The 19,563-nt window shown below is 43.0% G+C and overlaps 1 protein-coding gene across 1 annotated transcript in view; it reads right to left on the reverse strand.

Annotated features, from left to right (window-relative positions):
- The window catches only part of PTPRO (protein tyrosine phosphatase receptor type O), a 95,211-nt gene extending 77,066 nt beyond the window's left edge, over positions 1–18,145 (reverse strand). The window contains 3 exon segments of the mRNA XM_032221101.1: positions 1,430–1,588; positions 13,629–13,902; positions 18,089–18,145. Coding sequence (XP_032076992.1) covers positions 1,430–1,588; positions 13,629–13,902; positions 18,089–18,145 — 490 coding nt within the window.
- Between the last annotated feature and the right edge of the window lie 1,418 nt (positions 18,146–19,563).

Genomic DNA, 19,563 nt, shown 5'->3' on the forward strand with positions numbered 1-19,563 from the left:
TTCAGGTTTTTTCATATAAATGTTCATCCCTAGTTCTGTTCTTCAAGCCTCTTAATTGTTGTTATTAATAACTGGGAGTTAAGAAAATTTGGCTAACTTATTGCAAATCAATCAATGTATGTATGTATGTATGTATGTATGTATGTATCAGGGGTGGGTTTCTCGCCCCGTTCCAACCGGTTCGGTTGGAACGGGGCCGGTGGCGTCCTCGTGCACGCGCGCGGTGCACGCATGCATACTAGCGTCTGCGCGACACTCCAGCTGCTCCTGGAGGGTCGCGCAGGCGCTGTATGCGTCCTGTGCATGCGTGGAAGCGCAGAACTCGTCAAAACTGGGTAAGGACCGCGGGCGGGCGGGCGGGCCCTTCGCCATTCCCGGAAGTTACTTACTTCCGTGTTCGCCGACCAACCGGTTCGCAGGGACCGCCGCAAACCGGTTGAAACCCACCCCTGGCATGTATGTATGTATGTATGTATGTATGTATGTATGTATGTATGTATGTATTCATTCATTCATTCATTCATTCATTCATTCATTCATTCAATTTTTATAGCTGCCAATCTCAATCAACAACACTTTATAGTTCTAAAACTATAAAAATGACTTAAAAAGCAATTAAAACTTCCAAAATAAATATACACAACAGTTGAGATAGTCAATCAGTTAACAATAAAGCCAATGAATAAGACCCTTAATACATTTAGTGCCCCCAGGCTTGGAAAACAGCCAAATTTTTAAAGCCAAGATTTTAAGCCAATAGTATGGTGCAGTGATAAAGATGTTGAATGTGGACTAGAAGACCCAGGTTCAAATCCACCCTTAGCAAGGTAACTTTGAGCCAGTTCCTCTATTATGGTTCCACATAACTTGCAAGGTTTAGCTGCAGGGAAGATCACAGAAAGGGAAGGATGGATCTAGGAAACTAACATATTAACAAACAGCAAACAGAAATCCCCTATCCCAGGCAGTCCCTTAACAAAATAAAAGGAATATTTTTTGCAAGGCATCCTGAAAGATATGGGATAGAAAGAGGGGAAATGTTGGCCTTGAGGGCAGTAATCAATAACAGGAATTCTCGCAAGGCGCTACACAACGTCAACATGTTAGGTGCCAAAAATTACATTAAAATGTTAAATGTAATGTTAACTGTTAAAATGTTAAAAGTTATAATGTTAAAAGTTAACATTATAAAATGGCGAAAGAGTTAATGCAAGGAAAATGAGAACTTGCAAGAGTAGCTTTTTTATCTACTTATTGTACATGTGGGCAGACATACATGCGTGAATACAAATAATTGTCTCCTTTTAAATCCCAATAAGTAAATGTAAATGAAAGGGTTGTTTAAACATATACGCCACAACACACAAAGACATCCTCAATTGTTCTGGCATTGTTCTGGTCTTGATTTTAAGATGTATTTTCCACCCACCTTTATATAACATTGTCCGATACTCTCTTCCTTCCCAGTAACTTATGTTCACCCGAGTGAAAACATTATACTTCTCTGGATACTGGATTTCAAACAATACTTCTGTTTCAGGTGATGGTTTATAATCGTAGATGGAAACGTTGGTTACAGGTAGAGGTCCTTTGAAAGAGAGATAAAATGAAAAGATAAAGAGTGACTTGAGATATCCAGAAAATGCTATTGAAATCCAGTGCCATTTTTACAAAGTTTTGGGACTGGTTGTGGTACTGTTCTCACCCAGGCTTCCTTAACAAGCAAGAAGCAGAGTCTTGGTCCTGGAAAAAAAACCCTTTTATTTACACGACTGTGAGTTCCTTTCATTCACAGTCCACAAGGCTTAGCAAGCAATCTTTCAGAGGGTTGTTTATCAAATACAAACCTTATCTTGTTTGGCGAGCTGCCAAATAACTAGTTCCAGACGCAGGGCAAGGCAAAACTTGGCACAGAATCTCTTATAGTTACAAACAGAACTTTTATCTCTTGACACGACCACATGAACTTATTGTTTCCTGCAAAAGCCCACTTCCCGTTCGCTCCTCTTTTGTTTCCTATGGGAGGGGCCAATCACCTCCAAGGTGTGGCTTTATTTTTAAGTCGACCCTGTTTTCTTAGTCGTTCTTGTCTTCTGGCAGCTCTGTGCATGCCCACACTGAGAATAGACTCCAGCTGTTCCTCTGCCTCACTGCTGTCTAGCTCCCTCTCTGCCTCTGACACAGAGCCCTCGTCTGAGCTTTCCTCAACCCCCAGGACCGGCCCATGTTTCTTCCCAACCTTCTCACTGTCTGAGTCTGCTGCCAGCTCTTCTGGCTGCCAGCGGGCCACAAAAGGTACCACCAGCGGAAGGGGAGAGGGGCCCTCTATGGGGAGTAAACAGACATTCCAGCTTAGTGTCTGTGGGGGAGATCAATCCCTTAAATCTATAGCTGCTATTTCCCAAGGGAAGACAAACAGTCTAGTGAGATTTTTCTAATGTAGGTGATTGTAGAAGTGGAAGAGCCTGAGGGGGAGTCAAGCAAGTCATCAGCTTAGAATCTGTACATTGCCACAAATGGTCTAAGTCAGGGGTCAGCAAATTGTGGCTCTGGAGCCGCATATGGCTCTTTCCTCCCTCTGCTGCGGCTCCATCACCAGTCGGCACCACAATTTTGAGAGGAGCTTCCAGTGGGGGGAGCGGGGAGAGAAGCACTGTGCACCAGGAGAAGACTCTATGTCAAGGGGAGGGTTTTCCAGTTGTCTCCACAATTGACAGAGCTTTCGGTTATGACAGGTAGAGGAAAAAGTACACTGCACTAGGAGGAGACTCTATGGTGGCTCTATGGTGGGGGAACTGAACTTCCGGTCAGCTCCAGAATTGAAGAGGCGGCTTCCGATTAGGACCTTTGTGACTCCTGGTGTTTTCTGTGGGTCCAAATGGCTCTTTGAGTGTTTAAGTTTGCCGACCCCTCGTCTAGGTCCTCTTGTATTCTATTAACCATTACCTACTTTCAAAATAGTGCTAACCCTTAGATGACTAAATTCCTGTGCAGCGACGTGAACTATAAATCAATTTAATTGGAACCTTACAGTGGTCAACAATAAAATGTCTATTTGAGTGATTCTGGTTGCTTCCACCTGACAGGGACTTTTTCTTGCAATAAATAACTAACAATGATGGGTCCCATCAATTAAAAAATGTCATCTTGCATCTTTGGACCTTCCTCAAGATCTTATTGGCTCTGAAGTGGATCAGAGCTTTGAAAACATGCAAGTGTTCTTAGGCTTAGCAGGAGTTCGTATTTAACTGAGCTGCCTTCATAGGTTTTTCTAATGCTATTTATACCATATCTGAACTGTGTTTTGCATGCTAAGGAATTCCTGGAGTTGAAGTCCACAAGTCTTAAAGTTGTCAAGTTTGAACAGCCCTATTTTTTTTCCCTAAAGGGTTAGGGGTGCAAGGGTCTTCTAACTTGACAGCTTTAAGACTTGCATGCTTCAAATGCCAGAGTTTCTGAGCCAAAATTTTGGTTGCTAAGCAAGAGCGTTGTTAAGTGAGTTTCACCACATTTTACAAGTTGGCCACACCCACCCAGTCACATGGCTGGCAAGCCACTCGCACCTGGCCAATGGCCAGAAAACTACTCCCACCCAGTCACATAGCTGGCAAGTCACTCCCACCTGGTCACATGGCTGAAAAACCATTCCTACCCGGTCACATGGCCAGCAAGCCACTCCCACCCAGTCACATGGACAGCAAGCCACTCCCACCCAGTCACATGGCCGGCAAGCCACTCCCACTCAGTCACATTGCCGGCAAGCCACTCCCATTCAGTCACATGACCAGCAAGCCACTCCCACGAAGCAGGCCACACCTACAGAAGAGGTTCTAAAAATTTTTGAAACCCACCACTGGGGTGTGGACACACACGTGTGCTCACACACACACACACACACACACACACACACACACACAATTTTGGCACACGTGGAGAAAAAGTTAGCCATCACTGTCCTAGGCAATAAAATGAGCTTGCAAATTAAGAGTATCCTGAATGGGTACCTTCTAATGGATTTTATTTATTTTTTACATTGTTAGCACATTTTTAAACTACCCACCTACTTCACAGAGGGACTCTTAGCGGTGTACAGTAAGCTATTAAAATATAAAAATAATACATAAAAGCTAAAAATGCAAAAGGGGCAAGGATGTAGAAAACACCATTGAAAAGTAACTGAAAGTCAAAGGGAGAGGTTTCCGTAGCCCCACAATTGCATGCCCCTCTGGTTCCCCCCACCCCTTGCAAGCTTGCAGGGCCTAGTTTTCACTCCTTTCAAGAAGGCAAGGAGGCTGGGTGCCTGCTTACCGCCAGCGGGATAATATTCCACAGGGGAAATGGCAGAGATTAGGATTAGATCAAAGGATTAGGATTCAACCAGATCCTACGCAACTCTTCGGATTGGGGCAGATTTGTATGTTTAAAGCAAGCTTAGCGCCTGTGACTGAGTATGGATTTTCCAGCAGCTCGGTCATGATGGTTTCATTAGCCACATACTGTGTTTTATTCTCAAAACACATCCATATATCTGTAATGTACCTGCGGTGTTCAGAGAAGATGTACGTAGATTGTACTTAGCTATAATATGGGTTGAATCATTTTGAGCTAAACATTCTCTCTCAGCCCAGCATGCCTGGTTAGAGTATTATGGGCTTACATCCCATAAAAAGGGCCATCTTGGGTTCTTAAAGCAAAGATGAGATATCAACACAATCAATCAATAGTTAAGTAGTGCACCAATTGAAACAGCTGTTCCAAGCCTAACACCCTCCAGATGTTTATGACTAGGATTACACTGGGTGAGAATCCTGGAAGCTGCAAAATTAACTCATTGGAAAAGGTTTATTTGAGGTACAGTATTTGCCCATGTTACATACCATTATAAACCCTCCATAATCTTTGGTCAGGCACTCCAAGTAAGCCCAACCCTATCTCACCATGTTTTTCTGATGAATAAAGAACAAGAATTATTCCTGAGGAAATAATATGGGCTGAAGAAGGCTCTGCAAAAAATAGAGTCAATGATTACTCCAAAGAATGAAGAGCTGGAAAAATCAGCTCTTTGAACCTGTCTGGATAAAGGAAAGCACCAGAGATCACCCACAAGCAGGTGTGGGATTCAGTCAGTTTGGACCGGTTTGGGTGAACCAGATGTTAATTTTACATCTGGTTCCCCAAACCGGTAGTTGCAAGGACTCGCCAATAGTTGCAAGGAGGAGAATAAACATTCCTGGAGGCAAAGTAGGGTAAAAAAAGCAAGCCAATGTGAAAGCAAGGTAAGATATAGGATGAGATCTATGGATGATTTCTCCAGGGCTAAAGTGTAAAAGAATTCCTGATTACAGCCATTGCAAGAGAGCTTTGAGATTCCAGAGAAATGCTGCTGGCCACACGCTACTAGCCAAGCAAATCTTTCATTACTTTCTGCCTTGCACAGCTTTCCCAAGCTATAATAATCCCATCCCAATCTTCTAATTATGGCAACTTTATAGACTAAGTGATTACATTAGCCGGTTACTTCTTCCTAGAAGAAATTGAATAAGGAAGAGATGCTGTATTCATTTTTATTACAAATTTATTTTGTGCCTGATCTCTTGATTGGATTAGCTGATAATTAGATTCAGCCAAAGGCCTTGTAAATTGCCTCTTTCCTGCCATTTTCCTTCTGAGAGCCAGCAAATCAGGATGAGCCAAAGGAAGAGACTGAGAAGAAAGTATAGTGGGGGGGGGATTCTTCTCTGCTAAAGCCTACATTATCTTAAGAAGGGGAAGAGAAACAATAGCAATAGCAGTTAGACTTATATACCGCTTCATAGGGCTTTCAGCCCTCTCTAAGCGGTTTACAGAGTCAGCATATCGCCCCCACAGTCTGGGTCCTCATTTCACCCACCTCGGAACGATGGAAGGCTGAGTCAACCCTGAGCCGGTGAGATTTGAACCGCTGAACTGCAGATAACAGTCAGCTGAAGTGGCTGCAGTACAGCACTCTATAGCAATAATAGCAATAGCAATAGCAGTAGACTTATATACCGCTTCATAGGCCTTTCAGGCCTCTCTAAGCGGTTTACAGAGAGTCAGCATATTGCCCCCAACAATCTGGGTCCTCATTTTACCCACCTCGGAAGGATGGAAGGCTGAGTCAACCGTGAGCCGGTGAGATTTGAACCGCTGACCTGCTGATCTAGCAGTAGCCTGCAGTGCTGCATTTAACCACTGCGCCACCTTGGCTCTTCTAACCACTGCACCACCTCGAATTCTGGACCAAGCAAAAGCCCAATTGGTTAACGATACCATTTCCTCCCCTTTTTTTTTTCTTCCTCCTGTATGGTTTGTCTTTCCCCAGGAAAAAAATCTCATTAGAATCCTGGACCCATTTCTCATATAAGGTGTTGGATGAATAACTCCGAAAGCTTGAAACCAGGGCAAGAACTGTCTAGGATCCTACCTCCACAATCTGCCTATTTTAATGACTCCATGCAGGGGTGGGTTGCAGGGGGTTCCCCCCCGCCCCTCCCAGGAGTCCCCACGTGGCCCGTTTTGGATGCAGGTAAGTGCAGGGCGTGTGTGGAGGCTCAGGGAGGGCAAAAAATGGGCCTACCAGAAGTTCAGGAAGGCTGGAGGCCAGAGGGCCTCAGGAATCTGGGGAGGCCATTTTCACCCTCCCGGAGGCTCGAAAAAAACCTCCAGAACCTGGGGAGGGCAAAAACGCCTCCCCACCGTGGTGCAGGAGGCCGACTAGGCCATGTCCACCCAGCACCCGAGCAGAGAACCCCTTGCTAAAATTTTTGAAGCCCACCCCTGATTCCATGGGTGGTCAATGTTTTATCCTCTAAGCATAGAGGATACACACCATATTCACACAAAGAAATCCTGCATTGCAAGGCAGGCAGGGGGAGACCTAAGTGATTATTTTGCAGGAAAGTCAGCTTTCCGAACATACTCCGCAAACCAAGTCTCTAGAAATCGCTTGCTATCATCATCATCTTCTTCTTCATTTAACAACCCCTTAATCCCTTGTGGGGTGGGGTCTGAGCAACTGAATGTAGCTAAGGTAAAGGTTCCCCCGCACATGCATGCTAATTGTTTCCGGCTCTACGGGACAGTGCAGTAGTGGGTTTCAAAAATTTTTAAAACCTCTTCTGTAGGTGTGGCCTGCTTTGTGGGAGTGGCTTGCCAACCATGTGACCGGGTGGGAGTGGCTTGCCAGCCATATGACTGGGTGGGAGTGGCTTGCCAGCCATGTGACTGGGTGGTCGTGGCCAACTTGTAAAATGTGGTGAAACTCACTTAACAACGCTCTTGCTTAGCAACCAAAATGTTGGCTCAGAAACTCTGGCATTTGAAGCACGCAAGTCTTAAAGTTGTCAGGTTACAAGACCCTTGCACCCCTAACCCTTTAGAAAAAACTCCCAGGGGTGTTCAAACTTGACAGCTTTAAGACTTGTGGACTTCAACTCCCAGAATTCCTCCTCTCACTCTTCATCTTGATGATGTGGAGACGGGCGGGGGGAGGCAGCTGGAACCGGTTCTAAACGACACTGTAGATTTGTGGAACCTCTTCTATAGAAGAGGTTAGAACTGGCAGGAACCCAACCCTGGGGCAGCGCTCAACTCCGTTTCAAAGCCGAAGAGCCAGCGCTGCTCAAAGACATCTCTGTGATCATGTGGCCAGCATGACTAAACACTGAAGGCACACGGAATACAGTTACCTTCCCACCAAAGGTAGTCCCTATTTTTCTACTTCCATTTTTACATGCTTTCTAACTGCTAGGTTGGCAGAAGCTAGGACAAGTAATGGGAGCTCACTCTGTTACGCGGTGCTAGGGATTCAAACTGCTGAACTGCCAACTTTTCTGGTCGACAAGCTCAGTATCTTAGCCACTGAGCCACCAGGGTAGCAGAGTGTTTACTGGCCAGACGCCCTTCCTGACGCCAATGCGGAGATTTGTTCAGCAGATATATTCTCCTTGTGCCCAGAGACAGAAATATCTGCCTCTACCTAGTCTCAAACTCACAGCCTCCTGATTGTGAGGCCACCACACTACTCTCTAGAAACTGCTTGCTATCTATTATATTTATTTGTCTGCTTGTTTGTAAAAATTATTGGCTGCCCTTCTTCCATAACTCTGGGTGGCTTACAATCATAAAAAGTTTACAGGTCTTACAGATTCTTGTACTAAATAGAGAGCTCAGGGCTTAACCATAATAATTATAATGACGATCATCTAGTTTAATCTGAGTACACCAAATGGTTCAGCAACTATATTAAATATGTGGATGGTTCTTTGAATTATGTGGCAATAAAGAACGGCGGTTTTGAAATGAAAGTTAAAATTCAGTGAAATCTCAATGATTTAAATATATTTCAGGTGAACTGTTTTGCTCTTTATATTTTCTAGCATCCAAAAAGGGGGGAAAATGGTGCTCTTTATTAACTTGAAAAGAAACAGTATGTTTTTATACTAAATAAGAAGCAGAGATCAGAGGAAAAGCTCTCCCTGGTTTTTTCAAAGGCTTGCTCTTAAGGTGCTCTTCTTTTCTTCTTTCCTATCCTCAAAATAGTTTGCCCTTTGATATTAACCTTTAAATTCTTAGATGTTGGCATTAGAGCCTGCATCATACAAGGAGACCTCATGAGGTTGGCTGCAAATGGGGACATTTGCAAGACAGAGGCCAAAAGGAAACTACCCAGCATGTTTTAAATAGGCTTGTCTGTTAGTAAATAAGTACAATGTTGTGGAAGGAAAGACTTATAAACATTTACAACTTGTACCTGAAGTTGTGTATAAGGTACTATATTTCTTTGTCGGGAAATATTTGGTGTAAAATGAGATGATGGCTTAAGGAACATCATTTGGCTTGATTAGAACTGGGTCCAAATCAGGGGTGAAATGCTCTGAAGTCTGCTACCGGTTCGCATCCGTGCAGTTCGCCTGAACTGGTAATTTTAAAATGCTACCGGTTCGGGTGAACTGGTAGCTCTGACGATCAGCTGTGTGGCAATCAGCTGTGCCCAGGGGTGAAATTCAGCAGGTTCTGACAGGTTCTGGAGAACCGGTAGGAGAAAATTTGAGTAGTTCGAAGAACCGGCAAATGCTGGCCTGAGAGTGGGGTGGGAATGGAGTTTTTGCAATATCCTTCCCTTGTCATACCGACCAAGCCACGCCCACCAAGCCACCAAGCCACACCACACCCACCAAGCCACACCCACAGAACCGGTAGTAAAAAAAATTGAATCTCACCACTGGCTATGCCATGTGAGCATTTTTTTTACTACTGGTTCAGGCGAACTGGTCCGAACCAGTAGGATTTTACCCCGGGTCCAAATGGCCTTTCAAAATTCCTCCCAGGGATAGAGACAGAGGCGGTTAGTAAACAACTTCCCCAACTTTTTTGACATGAGGAAGGGAGGAAGCAATTTCTCAAGGATGCTTTTTAAAGATTCTCATTAGAGGCAGCTCCCGCCAGATGTCTTCCCTGGGTTGAATATAAATGTGGGAAGCCAGGCAGGCTATAAACTCTCTATAGAAAGAAAGGCTTGTACAATGAAAGACAGAACGTTCACAGATAATCCTTGCCCATATCCATCACTGTACATAAAAAGAAGTTCCATGAGAATGAAATAAATCTTGAATGCAAATTTTCCTTCAAACTGAACAAGAATTAGTACATTAAAATGCCGAAATGGCAGATTAATGATCTATCTTTTAATCAGATATAACCAATCTGATTCAGAATTAGGCAGCTTGCTATGGAATCAGAAATCAATCAATCTATCATCTATCTATCTATCTATCTATCTATCTATCTATCTATCTATCTATCTATCCATCCATCCATCCATCCATCCATCCATCCATCCATCCATCCATCCATCCATCCATCCATCCATCCATCTATCTATCTATCTATCTATCTATCTATCTATCTATCATCTATCTATGTATCTATCTATGATCTATATCCATCCATCCATCCAACACCCGTATCTGTCTGTCTGTCTGGCTATCTGTCTCTATCTATCTATCTATCTATCTATCTATCTATCTATCTATCTATCTATCTATCTATAGCAATAGCAATAGCAGTAGACTTATATACCGCTTCATAGGGCTTTCAGCCCTCTCTAAGCGGTTTACAGAGAGTCAGCATATTGCCCCCAACAATCTGGGTCCTCATTTTACCCACCTCGGAAGGATGGAAGGCTGAGTCAACCCTGAGCCGGTGGGATTTGAACCGCTGAACTGCTGATCTAGCAGTAGCCTGCAGTGCTGCATTTAACCACTGCGCCACCTCGGCTCTATCTATCTATCCATCCATCCATCCATCCATCCATCCATCCATCCATCCATCCATCCATCCATCCATTATCTATTTACCTACTTACCTGTCTTCTTTGTCTGTCTGTCATCTACCTGTCTGTCTGTGTCTGTCCTCTATCTGTCATCTATTTATCTGTCATCTATCAATCTATCAATCTACCTATCTACCTACCTACCTATCTACCTACCTACCTATCATCGTCTGTCTGTCTATCTATCTATCTATCTATCTATCTATCTATCTATCTATCTTTCTTTCTTTCTTTCTTTCTTTCTTTCTATCTATTTATTACTTGAAGGGGAGGCAGAGAAGCAAAACGTGATCTATAAAAGCAACAACAGATGGTAGAGATGACATCTGTTGGATGCTGTGAGTGAGATCCCTAGCAGGAGACTTAGGTTTCAAGGCTACACTCAAACCATTGTTTTCATATGTTCTGTAATTGCCCACACACTTCCCTCACACCCGAAAAATGAGACAATTCTGATATGCAGCCCTCTTGCAAACATCCCTAGACACTGGAGGACTGCTGTGAAATGGCAAAGGACTGCTCAGAGACCCACTGAGCTGTGCCACTGTGCATTGTTGTTGATGGTTTCATAGGCTCCCTCCCATCGCAGGATCTAATGACGGCTGACAGATGGAGCTGGAAAGCATTGTCCGTCTGGATCCAAGCGATGTGCCAAACATTAGGATCCAGTCGCATCCCAGTTAGACACTGACTTTATCAATACAATCTCATAGGGACTCAATGAAATATCCCAATGATCGTTAAAAAACAGGGAGCCATTTGACACAGAACAAGGAAAACAGTGCTTATTTCCCCCCCAAAAAATTGCTGCCATGGTTGCCATGACAACCAAGATAACTAAAAATTGCAGCAGTTATAAAAATGCAGCATTTAAATGGCGAATGTTTGCGAACACAAGCAAGGCTACGGGTTCTCCATTCGTACTTGTCCTTTGCGTTTCTTGCTCTCTTTTGCCTGGTCCCAACTTTTGAGCTAAGATAACATGACTTGCTTAGCCTGGTCCCTCTACGCCAGGGGTATCAAACTCAATTTCATTGAGGGCCACCGCAGGGTTGTGTTTGACCTTGGGGAAAGTAAGGGGAGATGCCCAGTGGGCCTGGCCAGGGTGGCGAGGGTGGGCCTGGCCAGTTCAACGTCACTTGTGTTGGGGGCACATGTGGTGGCCCAGGCAGGGCTGGGGGGGGGATCCACTTTTGCTAGCACTCTGCCAGCGAAAATGGAGCTAAGGAGAGTCACAAGTGGCCCTCCCGAGCTCCGTTTTCACTGGCAGAGGCATCCCGGGTCAGTCCATCACTATTTCTAGGGTGGCCCTACGGGCCAGATCTAAGCACCATGTGGGCCAGATCTGGCCTGAGGACATGGAGTTTGACACCCCTGCTCTAGGCCAAGCAAAGGGGACAGCTGGCGACCTCTCATTTATACACGCGGTTAGCTGAATAACTGGCTCTCGAATGCATGTTTTAATTTAACAAACAGCAGTTATTTTGCAAATGAGGATGAGGCACCTGAGCCTTTATAGCATCACATCCTAACAGCTGTTTGCACCACGGGTGAAATACTTTGATCCACTGTAGGAGGGAAAGCTTAAATGCTCTCGTTCTCTCTCTCTCTCTCTGCCGTGATTGTAATCCGGATTGACATGTACGACATCTGTATTCTTTAAGCAAGGGGGTGGGGGGGGCTGTTGGCAGTCTCTCAGTTATGTTCAACCAGTTCTTAGCTCTCTAGAAAGAAAATTTGGGGGAAAGAAACATAAAGTATTGAAACTGAAGTTTGCCAGTTTGTCTAGTGCAGTGATAGCTAACCTTTGCCGGACCGAGTGCCCAAAGCATGCGCAAGCACCCAAACCCCCCAAATGCAATGCATGCATGGCCCCTGTGCACGGGCCCAAGCCCCTGCACATGCACCCCCTCATATGCCCTGCCCATCACGCATGCATGCACGCCCATCGTATGTGCTTTGCCCCTCTCTGCATGCATGGCAGAGACCTGAAGTCCAGTTAGAGGTGCACGCGCATGTACGACTGGCCTGAATTGGCTTGCGTGCCCACAGAGAGGACGCTGTGTGCCACCTCTGCACACATGCTATAGGTTCGCTATCATGGGTTTAGTGGTTAAGGCACCAGTCTAGAAACCAGGAGGCCGTGAGTTCTAGTCCCAACTTAAGCATGAAGTCTGGCTAGGTGACTTTGGGCCAGTTATTGTAGGGAAAATAGGAGAAGGAAAGAGTATTAAAAATATTCGCCACCTTGAGTTATTTATAAAAATAATAAAGGCAGGATGTAAAAAAAAACCCTAAAATGAATAAAATAGTATCTTCCTATTCCCCCATTACCAGTTGCAAATTTAAGGTTTTTTAAAAAGGTGATCATGGTGATGATTGAAAAGAAGTCAGAGTAACTGAATTACAAGCAAGACAAGGCTGGCAATTTAGGAAATGTTTGATTTATTGGCAAAAAATGTTTATTATTTGAGAACTATCAGTAGCCACAGTGGGGAAGGTCAAGTGGACTTACTAAATTGTTTCTCATCTGATGAATAGACTAACCCAGGGGTGTCCAAACTTGGGAACTTTAAGACGTGTGAACTTCAACTCCCAGAATTTCCCAGCCAGTCATGCTAACCCTAACTCTAACCCTAACCCATGCTGGCTGGGGAATTCTGGGAGTTGAAGTCCACAAGTCTTAAGGTTCCCAAGTTTGGACACCCCTGGACTAACCAATCTGCCCCCATCATGAATAAGCAGCAGAAAGATATGCCACCCACCAGTGGTGGGTTTCAAATTTTTTTGGAACCTACTCTGTGGGTGTGGCCTCCTTTGTGGGAGTGGCTTGCTGGCCATGTGACCTGGTGGGAGTGGCTTGTCGGCCATGTGTTCTCTCTCTCTCTCTCCTTCCTTTTGTCTCTCTTTCCCTTTTTTCTTTTTTTCTTTCATCTCTCTCTCACTCTTTTTCTTTCTTTTTTCTTTATTTCTCTATTTATTTCTTCCTTTCTTTCTCTTTCTCTCTCTCTCTCTCTCTCTCTGTGCCAGTCTGTCTGTCTGTCTGTCTGTCTGTGTGTGTGTGTGTGTGTGTGTGTGGTGGGTTTCAAAAAATTTTCCACGCCTCTTCTGTAGGTGTGGCCTGCTTTCCGGGTCCACTGGTGGAACCTCTTCTAACCGGTTCGGTAGATTTGACGAACCGGTTCTACCGAATAGGTGCGAACTGGTAGGAACCCACCTCTGCCACCCATGTTTCAAACGGATCAAATCAACAATGTTTTAAAAACGTACTTACTAGTTAACACAGTGAGTGATCTAGTTGGCTTGGAAATCACATTGGCATTCACCACCATCAGGGTCACGATGTAGTAAAGACCATGGTAGGTGGCATTAAAAACCACAGGGGCAGGTAAAGTGCTGTTGAATTCATCAAACTGGAAAAAATAGTTCTTGGATTCGCCAGTGATCTTCACAACATACACCGAGGATGAGCTCACCACATCAGCTGCTTCCAGGGAAATAACGATGCAGTTGTCATCTCGCACAACCACTTGGAGAGGTGCCACATTCTGGGGGGTCAAGAAGCAAAAGGAAACGGTATTAATGAGGATCCTGAACAGGCTGTCATGATGTTCACTGTTAAGCATTTAGAAGCCTGGATTGTGTTTCTGAAGGCTTTGAGCTAATGAGGAACTGGGAGGATTTTCTGTAAAAAAAAGAATCAAATTAGAATGTAAAAGAAAGTCACCATGAATTCCTGTTGGGGGAGGATCTGAATTTGTCACAACAGGATAAACACGACAAGAAATGAAATCCAGATGGCGTTTTTTCTTTTCTTACAAGATTAATACCCAGCTCTCAAAATGTATGAAGAGGCCTGAACACTGAGGTTTTTTTTTCTTTATTTCTTTTTCAAATTAACAATAATTAATGACACCCAACTTCCAGTAACTCTGGAATATGACACTTATACCCAAAGTACAGTAGCTAATTTTGGAGCAGAGCTCGCTGATCCTTTGCACTACAGATAGTCCTCAACCAGTGGTGGGATTCAAATAATTTAACAACCGGTTCTCTGCCCTAATGAATGGCTGGGTGGGCGTGGCTCAGTGGTCATGTGACTGGGTGGCCGTGGCCAACTCAACGTCACTCACATCAATGGGCGCTTCGCCTTAGCAGTTACAATGTAATGAGGGTTAACGGGAGAGGCAGTTTCTGTAAGCAGGGCAATAAAGATTAGGCTGGAAATAAAACCAGAATGTTTCCTTCCTGCCTTCCTTACAGGATTAGCCCTGTAAAGTGGAAAGAAACAAAAGGAGATTTTTTTCCCCAACAACCGGTTCTCTGAACTGCTTAAAAAGTTAACAGCCAGTTCTCCCGAATAGGTGCGAGCTGGCTGAATCCCACCACTGTCCTAAATTTACAACAGTTTAGTGACGATTCAAAGTTAAAACAGCATTGAAAAAAGCGACTTATGACCATTTTTCACACTTACAACCGTTGCAGCATCCCCCCATGGTCACGTGATCAGAATTGACAACTGATTTGTATTTATGATGGTTGCAGTGTCCCGGGATCATGTGATCACCTTTTGTGATCTTTTGACAAGCAAAATCAATGGGGAAGTCAGAGTCAATTCACAATAGTGTTACTAACTTAACAACTGCATTTTAAATGACATGCTCTTACTGAAATATTATCACATTCTTATAATCAGGAACACATGTTTAAAATGGCCATTTTTCACTCACTGAGTGACACTTCATATCACCAACAGGAAAATAGTTTAGGATGAACCATTTGCTATGATGAAAAGAGCTGAGACTTTGATGTTGACTTTCAACCATTAATATCTAGTTACATTCGCAGATGTTCACTGTCATTTCTCTAGCTATATATAACCAACTGTATGGATCTAGGTATGAAGGGTTTTTTTAGCAACAGTGAGAAAGTGGTTTGCTTTCTTCCAGGAGTCTTTAAACTAGTTTGTTCCACAACCCTTAGTTTCGCAAATGATTTTCTATCCAGTGCCAACTCTGCTTGAGATTATATATTGATTATGTGCCTTCTATACACAACCAAACTGATAACAGGTACACTAACCAGCCTTAGAATTGAAAAAGGAAATATTGAAGTGGTAGATAGCTTCTGCCTTTTAGGATCAACTATCAAGAATAAAAGTTGGATCATAAGAAAGGCTGGGCAACAAAGAATGGAGGCCTTTGAACTATGGTGCTGGAGAAGACTCCCGCGAGTCCCTTGGACTGCAAGGTGATCAAACCAGTCAGTCCTAGAGGAGATCAAGCCTGACTGCTTTGGCCAGATATTGAAGATGAACCTCAAGTACTTTGGCTACCTAATGAGAAGGAAGGACTCACTGGAGAAGAACCTAATGCTGGAAATGATTTAGAGCAAAAGAAGACGGGGACAACAGAGAATGAGATGGCTGGATGGAGTCACCGAAGCAGTAGGCTTGAGCTTAAACGGACTCCAAAGAATGGTAGAGGACAGGAAAGCCTGGAGGAACGTTGTCCGTGGAGTCATGATGGGTCGGACAAGACTTCGCAACTAACAACAACAACAACAAATTAAGAATAAGGGAACACACACTCAAAAGTACTCTAGAGCAGGGGTTCTCAACCCCCGGTCCATGGGCCAACAGCAGTTCATGGCCTGCTAGCAAGCAGGCCATGCAAACAAGCGAAGCCCTATCCATGGGATGCAGGCAGCTGCAAAACGGCATCCCTCCGGTCCGTGGAAAAACCTTTCTCCATGGGACCGCTCTCTGGTGTCCAAACAATTGGGGCCACTGCTCTAGAGACTACACTTGGTAGAGCAGCCATAAAGGTCTTGGATAAGCTATTCAGATGCTGTGAAATATCTGCACCTAATAAAGTTCAAAATCATGTAAGCGGTGCTCCTCATGAAACTTTATGTAACTGAAACTTGGACTTTGAAGGACGAGGATAGAAATAGTATTGATACTTTCAAATTTTAGTGTTGGAGAAAACTACTGGGAATACAATGGACAGCCAAGAAAACAAATAAAGGGATCATTGAACAAATCAACCCAGAATTCTCAATCAAGGCATACACAACCAAACTCAAATTATTATAGTTTGGACACATTATACGAAGTCCTAACTCTGACTTTAATCCAAGGAAGGAAGGAAGGAAGGAAGGAAGGAAGGAAGGAAGGAAGGAAGGAAGGAAGGTGATCATCAACAAGGTGGATTAACTCAGTTATAGTGCCAATGACATTGCCAGCTGCCATCTTATGTGTGCTTGTGCTGCACTTCTATACAGTGACAAACTGCCATGAACTGTGGGGAGGGGGAATGAATGCTTTGAGGAACAAAAGTAAATGCTGTATCTCGAGATGCTGCCTCAAGGTCACCCAGCTGGAAGAAGGAGGGGACTGCATACCAAACTGTGCTTGGATTGACCATTATAAAAACCTCTTGTCTGAACCTGATTGGTTACACTAGGGTGAGCAATGAGAGACAGTTAAGGGAGGGAAAAGTAGAACTTGGGGATTTGGGCGCACAATTTCCAGTTCTGATTTACATTATTAGAATACACTGGATCTCTAATAAATGTTTCTCAATAAATGGAGCCAAGGGTCATTTTTATTCAGAGGTTTAAGCATACCTGGGGCAGGTCCAACAGGTATGCTGTTGGAAGACTTGAAGGATCAAGTTAGGGACAGAATTTCATGGAGAAAATCTATGATTTTTTACTAAGGGTCAACACTGACTGGACGCCACATAATTTAAATAGATGATGGATTGATAGATAATCATAAAATAGATAGATAGATCAATGATCATAGATAGATAGATAGATAGATAGATAGATAGATAGATAGATAGATAGATAGATAGATAGAAAGAAAGATAGATAGATAAATAGATAGATAGATAGATAGATAGATAGATAGATAGATAGATGGATGGATGGATGGATGGATGGATGGATGGATGGATGGATGGATGGATGGATGGATGGATGGATGGATGCATGCATGCATGCATGCATGCATGCATGCATGCATGGATAGATAGATAGAGATAGAGATAGAGATAGAGATAGAGATAGAGAGATAGATAGATAGATAGATAGATAGATAGATAGATAGATAGATAGATAGATAGATAGATATAGATAATCATAAAATAGATAATCATAAAATAGAGAGATAGATGGATAGATAGATAGATAGATAGATAGATAGATAGATAGATAGATAGATAGATGGATGGATGGATGGATGGATGGATGGATGGATGGATGGATGGAGATAGATAGATAACCATAAAATAGATAGATAATCATAAAATAGATATATAGATAATCATAAAATAGATAGATAATCATAAAATAGATAATCATAAAATAGATAATCATAAAATAGATAATCATAAAATAGATAGATAGAGATAGATAGATAGATAGAGACAGATAGATAATCAAGAAATAGATAATCATAAGATAGATAGATAGATAGATAATCATAAAACAGATAGATAGATAGATAGATAGATAGATAGATAGATAGATAGATAGATAGATAGATAGATAGATAGATAGATAGATAGATAGAGTGAGTTTAAATCCAAACAGGCAGACAGATAGATTATAGGATATATTATACATTAACAAATTTCTACTTTTAAATGTTGCCTCAATGACCACCCAATCCTTGATTCCTTTTATAAGAAGCATGTTTTCTTCCACACTCCATCTTGACAGGACTCTAAACACAACTGAAATCAAGAGAAGTATAAAATGCAAAGAAGACCTATTACCCATGGAAACACAAATCCTTCCTGCCCTTCTGTTTTATTTCATGTGAGCCTTTAGTTCTATTCCTTTTGGTTAACTCCATTGCTCAGGTGTCAGAAGAATGTATAAAACAGGTTAACTTTCAACCTCTCTCAACACCCCATCTCTCATGTGTTACCTGAATCTATTCGGCTGCTGCAGTAGGAAAACAGAATTATCTTTCTTCTAGTGACACTGAAGCTGTTGTCAGTAAAGACAACCACCATCTCTGCAGAAATTCCAAAATGCAGCTGTAATTAGATGGGAAATGGAACTACATTCAAGGCTGAAGCTGCTGTTCTCCTCCTCCTCCTTCTCCATTTAACTGGCTGTGTAGAGTTTAGATCTCCCTGTCTTGCTACTCCAAAAGTCAAGATAGCTGAACTCCACCGAACCATTTTGCTCTTTGATGATCCACAGGAGGGAAACTTCAGACATCTCATTTCTTTGCTTTCTATATCAGAAATATAGTAGCTTTTCTCTCTTAGTAGAGAAGCTATAAATAGTAGTTTTTCTCTCTCCGTGGGGCCAATAAAGAGTTCTCTACGCAGACCACATTTTCTGAATCTCAATAAGATGACTTCTTCTCAATTTATAATTTATAATTCAAGGGAATAATTCAAAAGCATTGTGAGCTCACGATATTTTCCCATAATTTACTAAAATTAATGCTCTGTTAGTTACCCAGTATTTAAGCAACTTTCCATGTGTGTCTATTAATAAACAACAGACTAACGTGCACACACATACCCCCGTGTTTCTTAAGACTTTCTTAAAATAACAATAGTCTCAGTAGGGGTCATTCACTGTAATCATGACATATTTCAGGAATGAAATTCCTTTCTACTGCAGTTTATTCATGCAATATATGGAGAGAAAAAGTGTTGAATGCCTTTTGCTTTACATCATCTTCTTTTAAAGACCCCGTAATCCCTTCGGGATAGAGTCTTGGGCAACTGAATGTAGCTGGGTGTTGACTGCTCTTCCTGTCGCCAATGCGGAGTTTGTTTCAGCAGATATATTCTCATTGTGCCCAGAGAGAAAAATAGCAATAGCAATAGCAATAGCAGTAGACTTATATACCGCTTCATAGGCCTTCAGGTCTCTCTAAGCGGTTTACAGAGAGTCAGCATATTGCCCCCAACAATCTGGGTCCTCATTTTGCCCACCTCGGAAGGATGGAAGGCTGAGTCAACCCTGAGCCGGTGAGATTTGAACCGCTGACCTGCTGATCTAGCAGTAGCCTGCAGTGCTGCATTTAACCACTGCGCCACCTTGGCTCTTAATATCTCCCTCTACCTCGGATTGAACTCACAGCCTTCCTGATTGTGTTCTCTCACCCAAATTGTCCAAATGGCACATTTGATTGTCCAGATATTTTTTTTCTAGAGAGGACCTCTTTGGCA

This window comes from Thamnophis elegans, chromosome 7, assembly GCF_009769535.1.
Source record: "Thamnophis elegans isolate rThaEle1 chromosome 7, rThaEle1.pri, whole genome shotgun sequence".
In the NCBI taxonomy this organism is placed as follows: domain Eukaryota; kingdom Metazoa; phylum Chordata; class Lepidosauria; order Squamata; family Colubridae; genus Thamnophis; species Thamnophis elegans.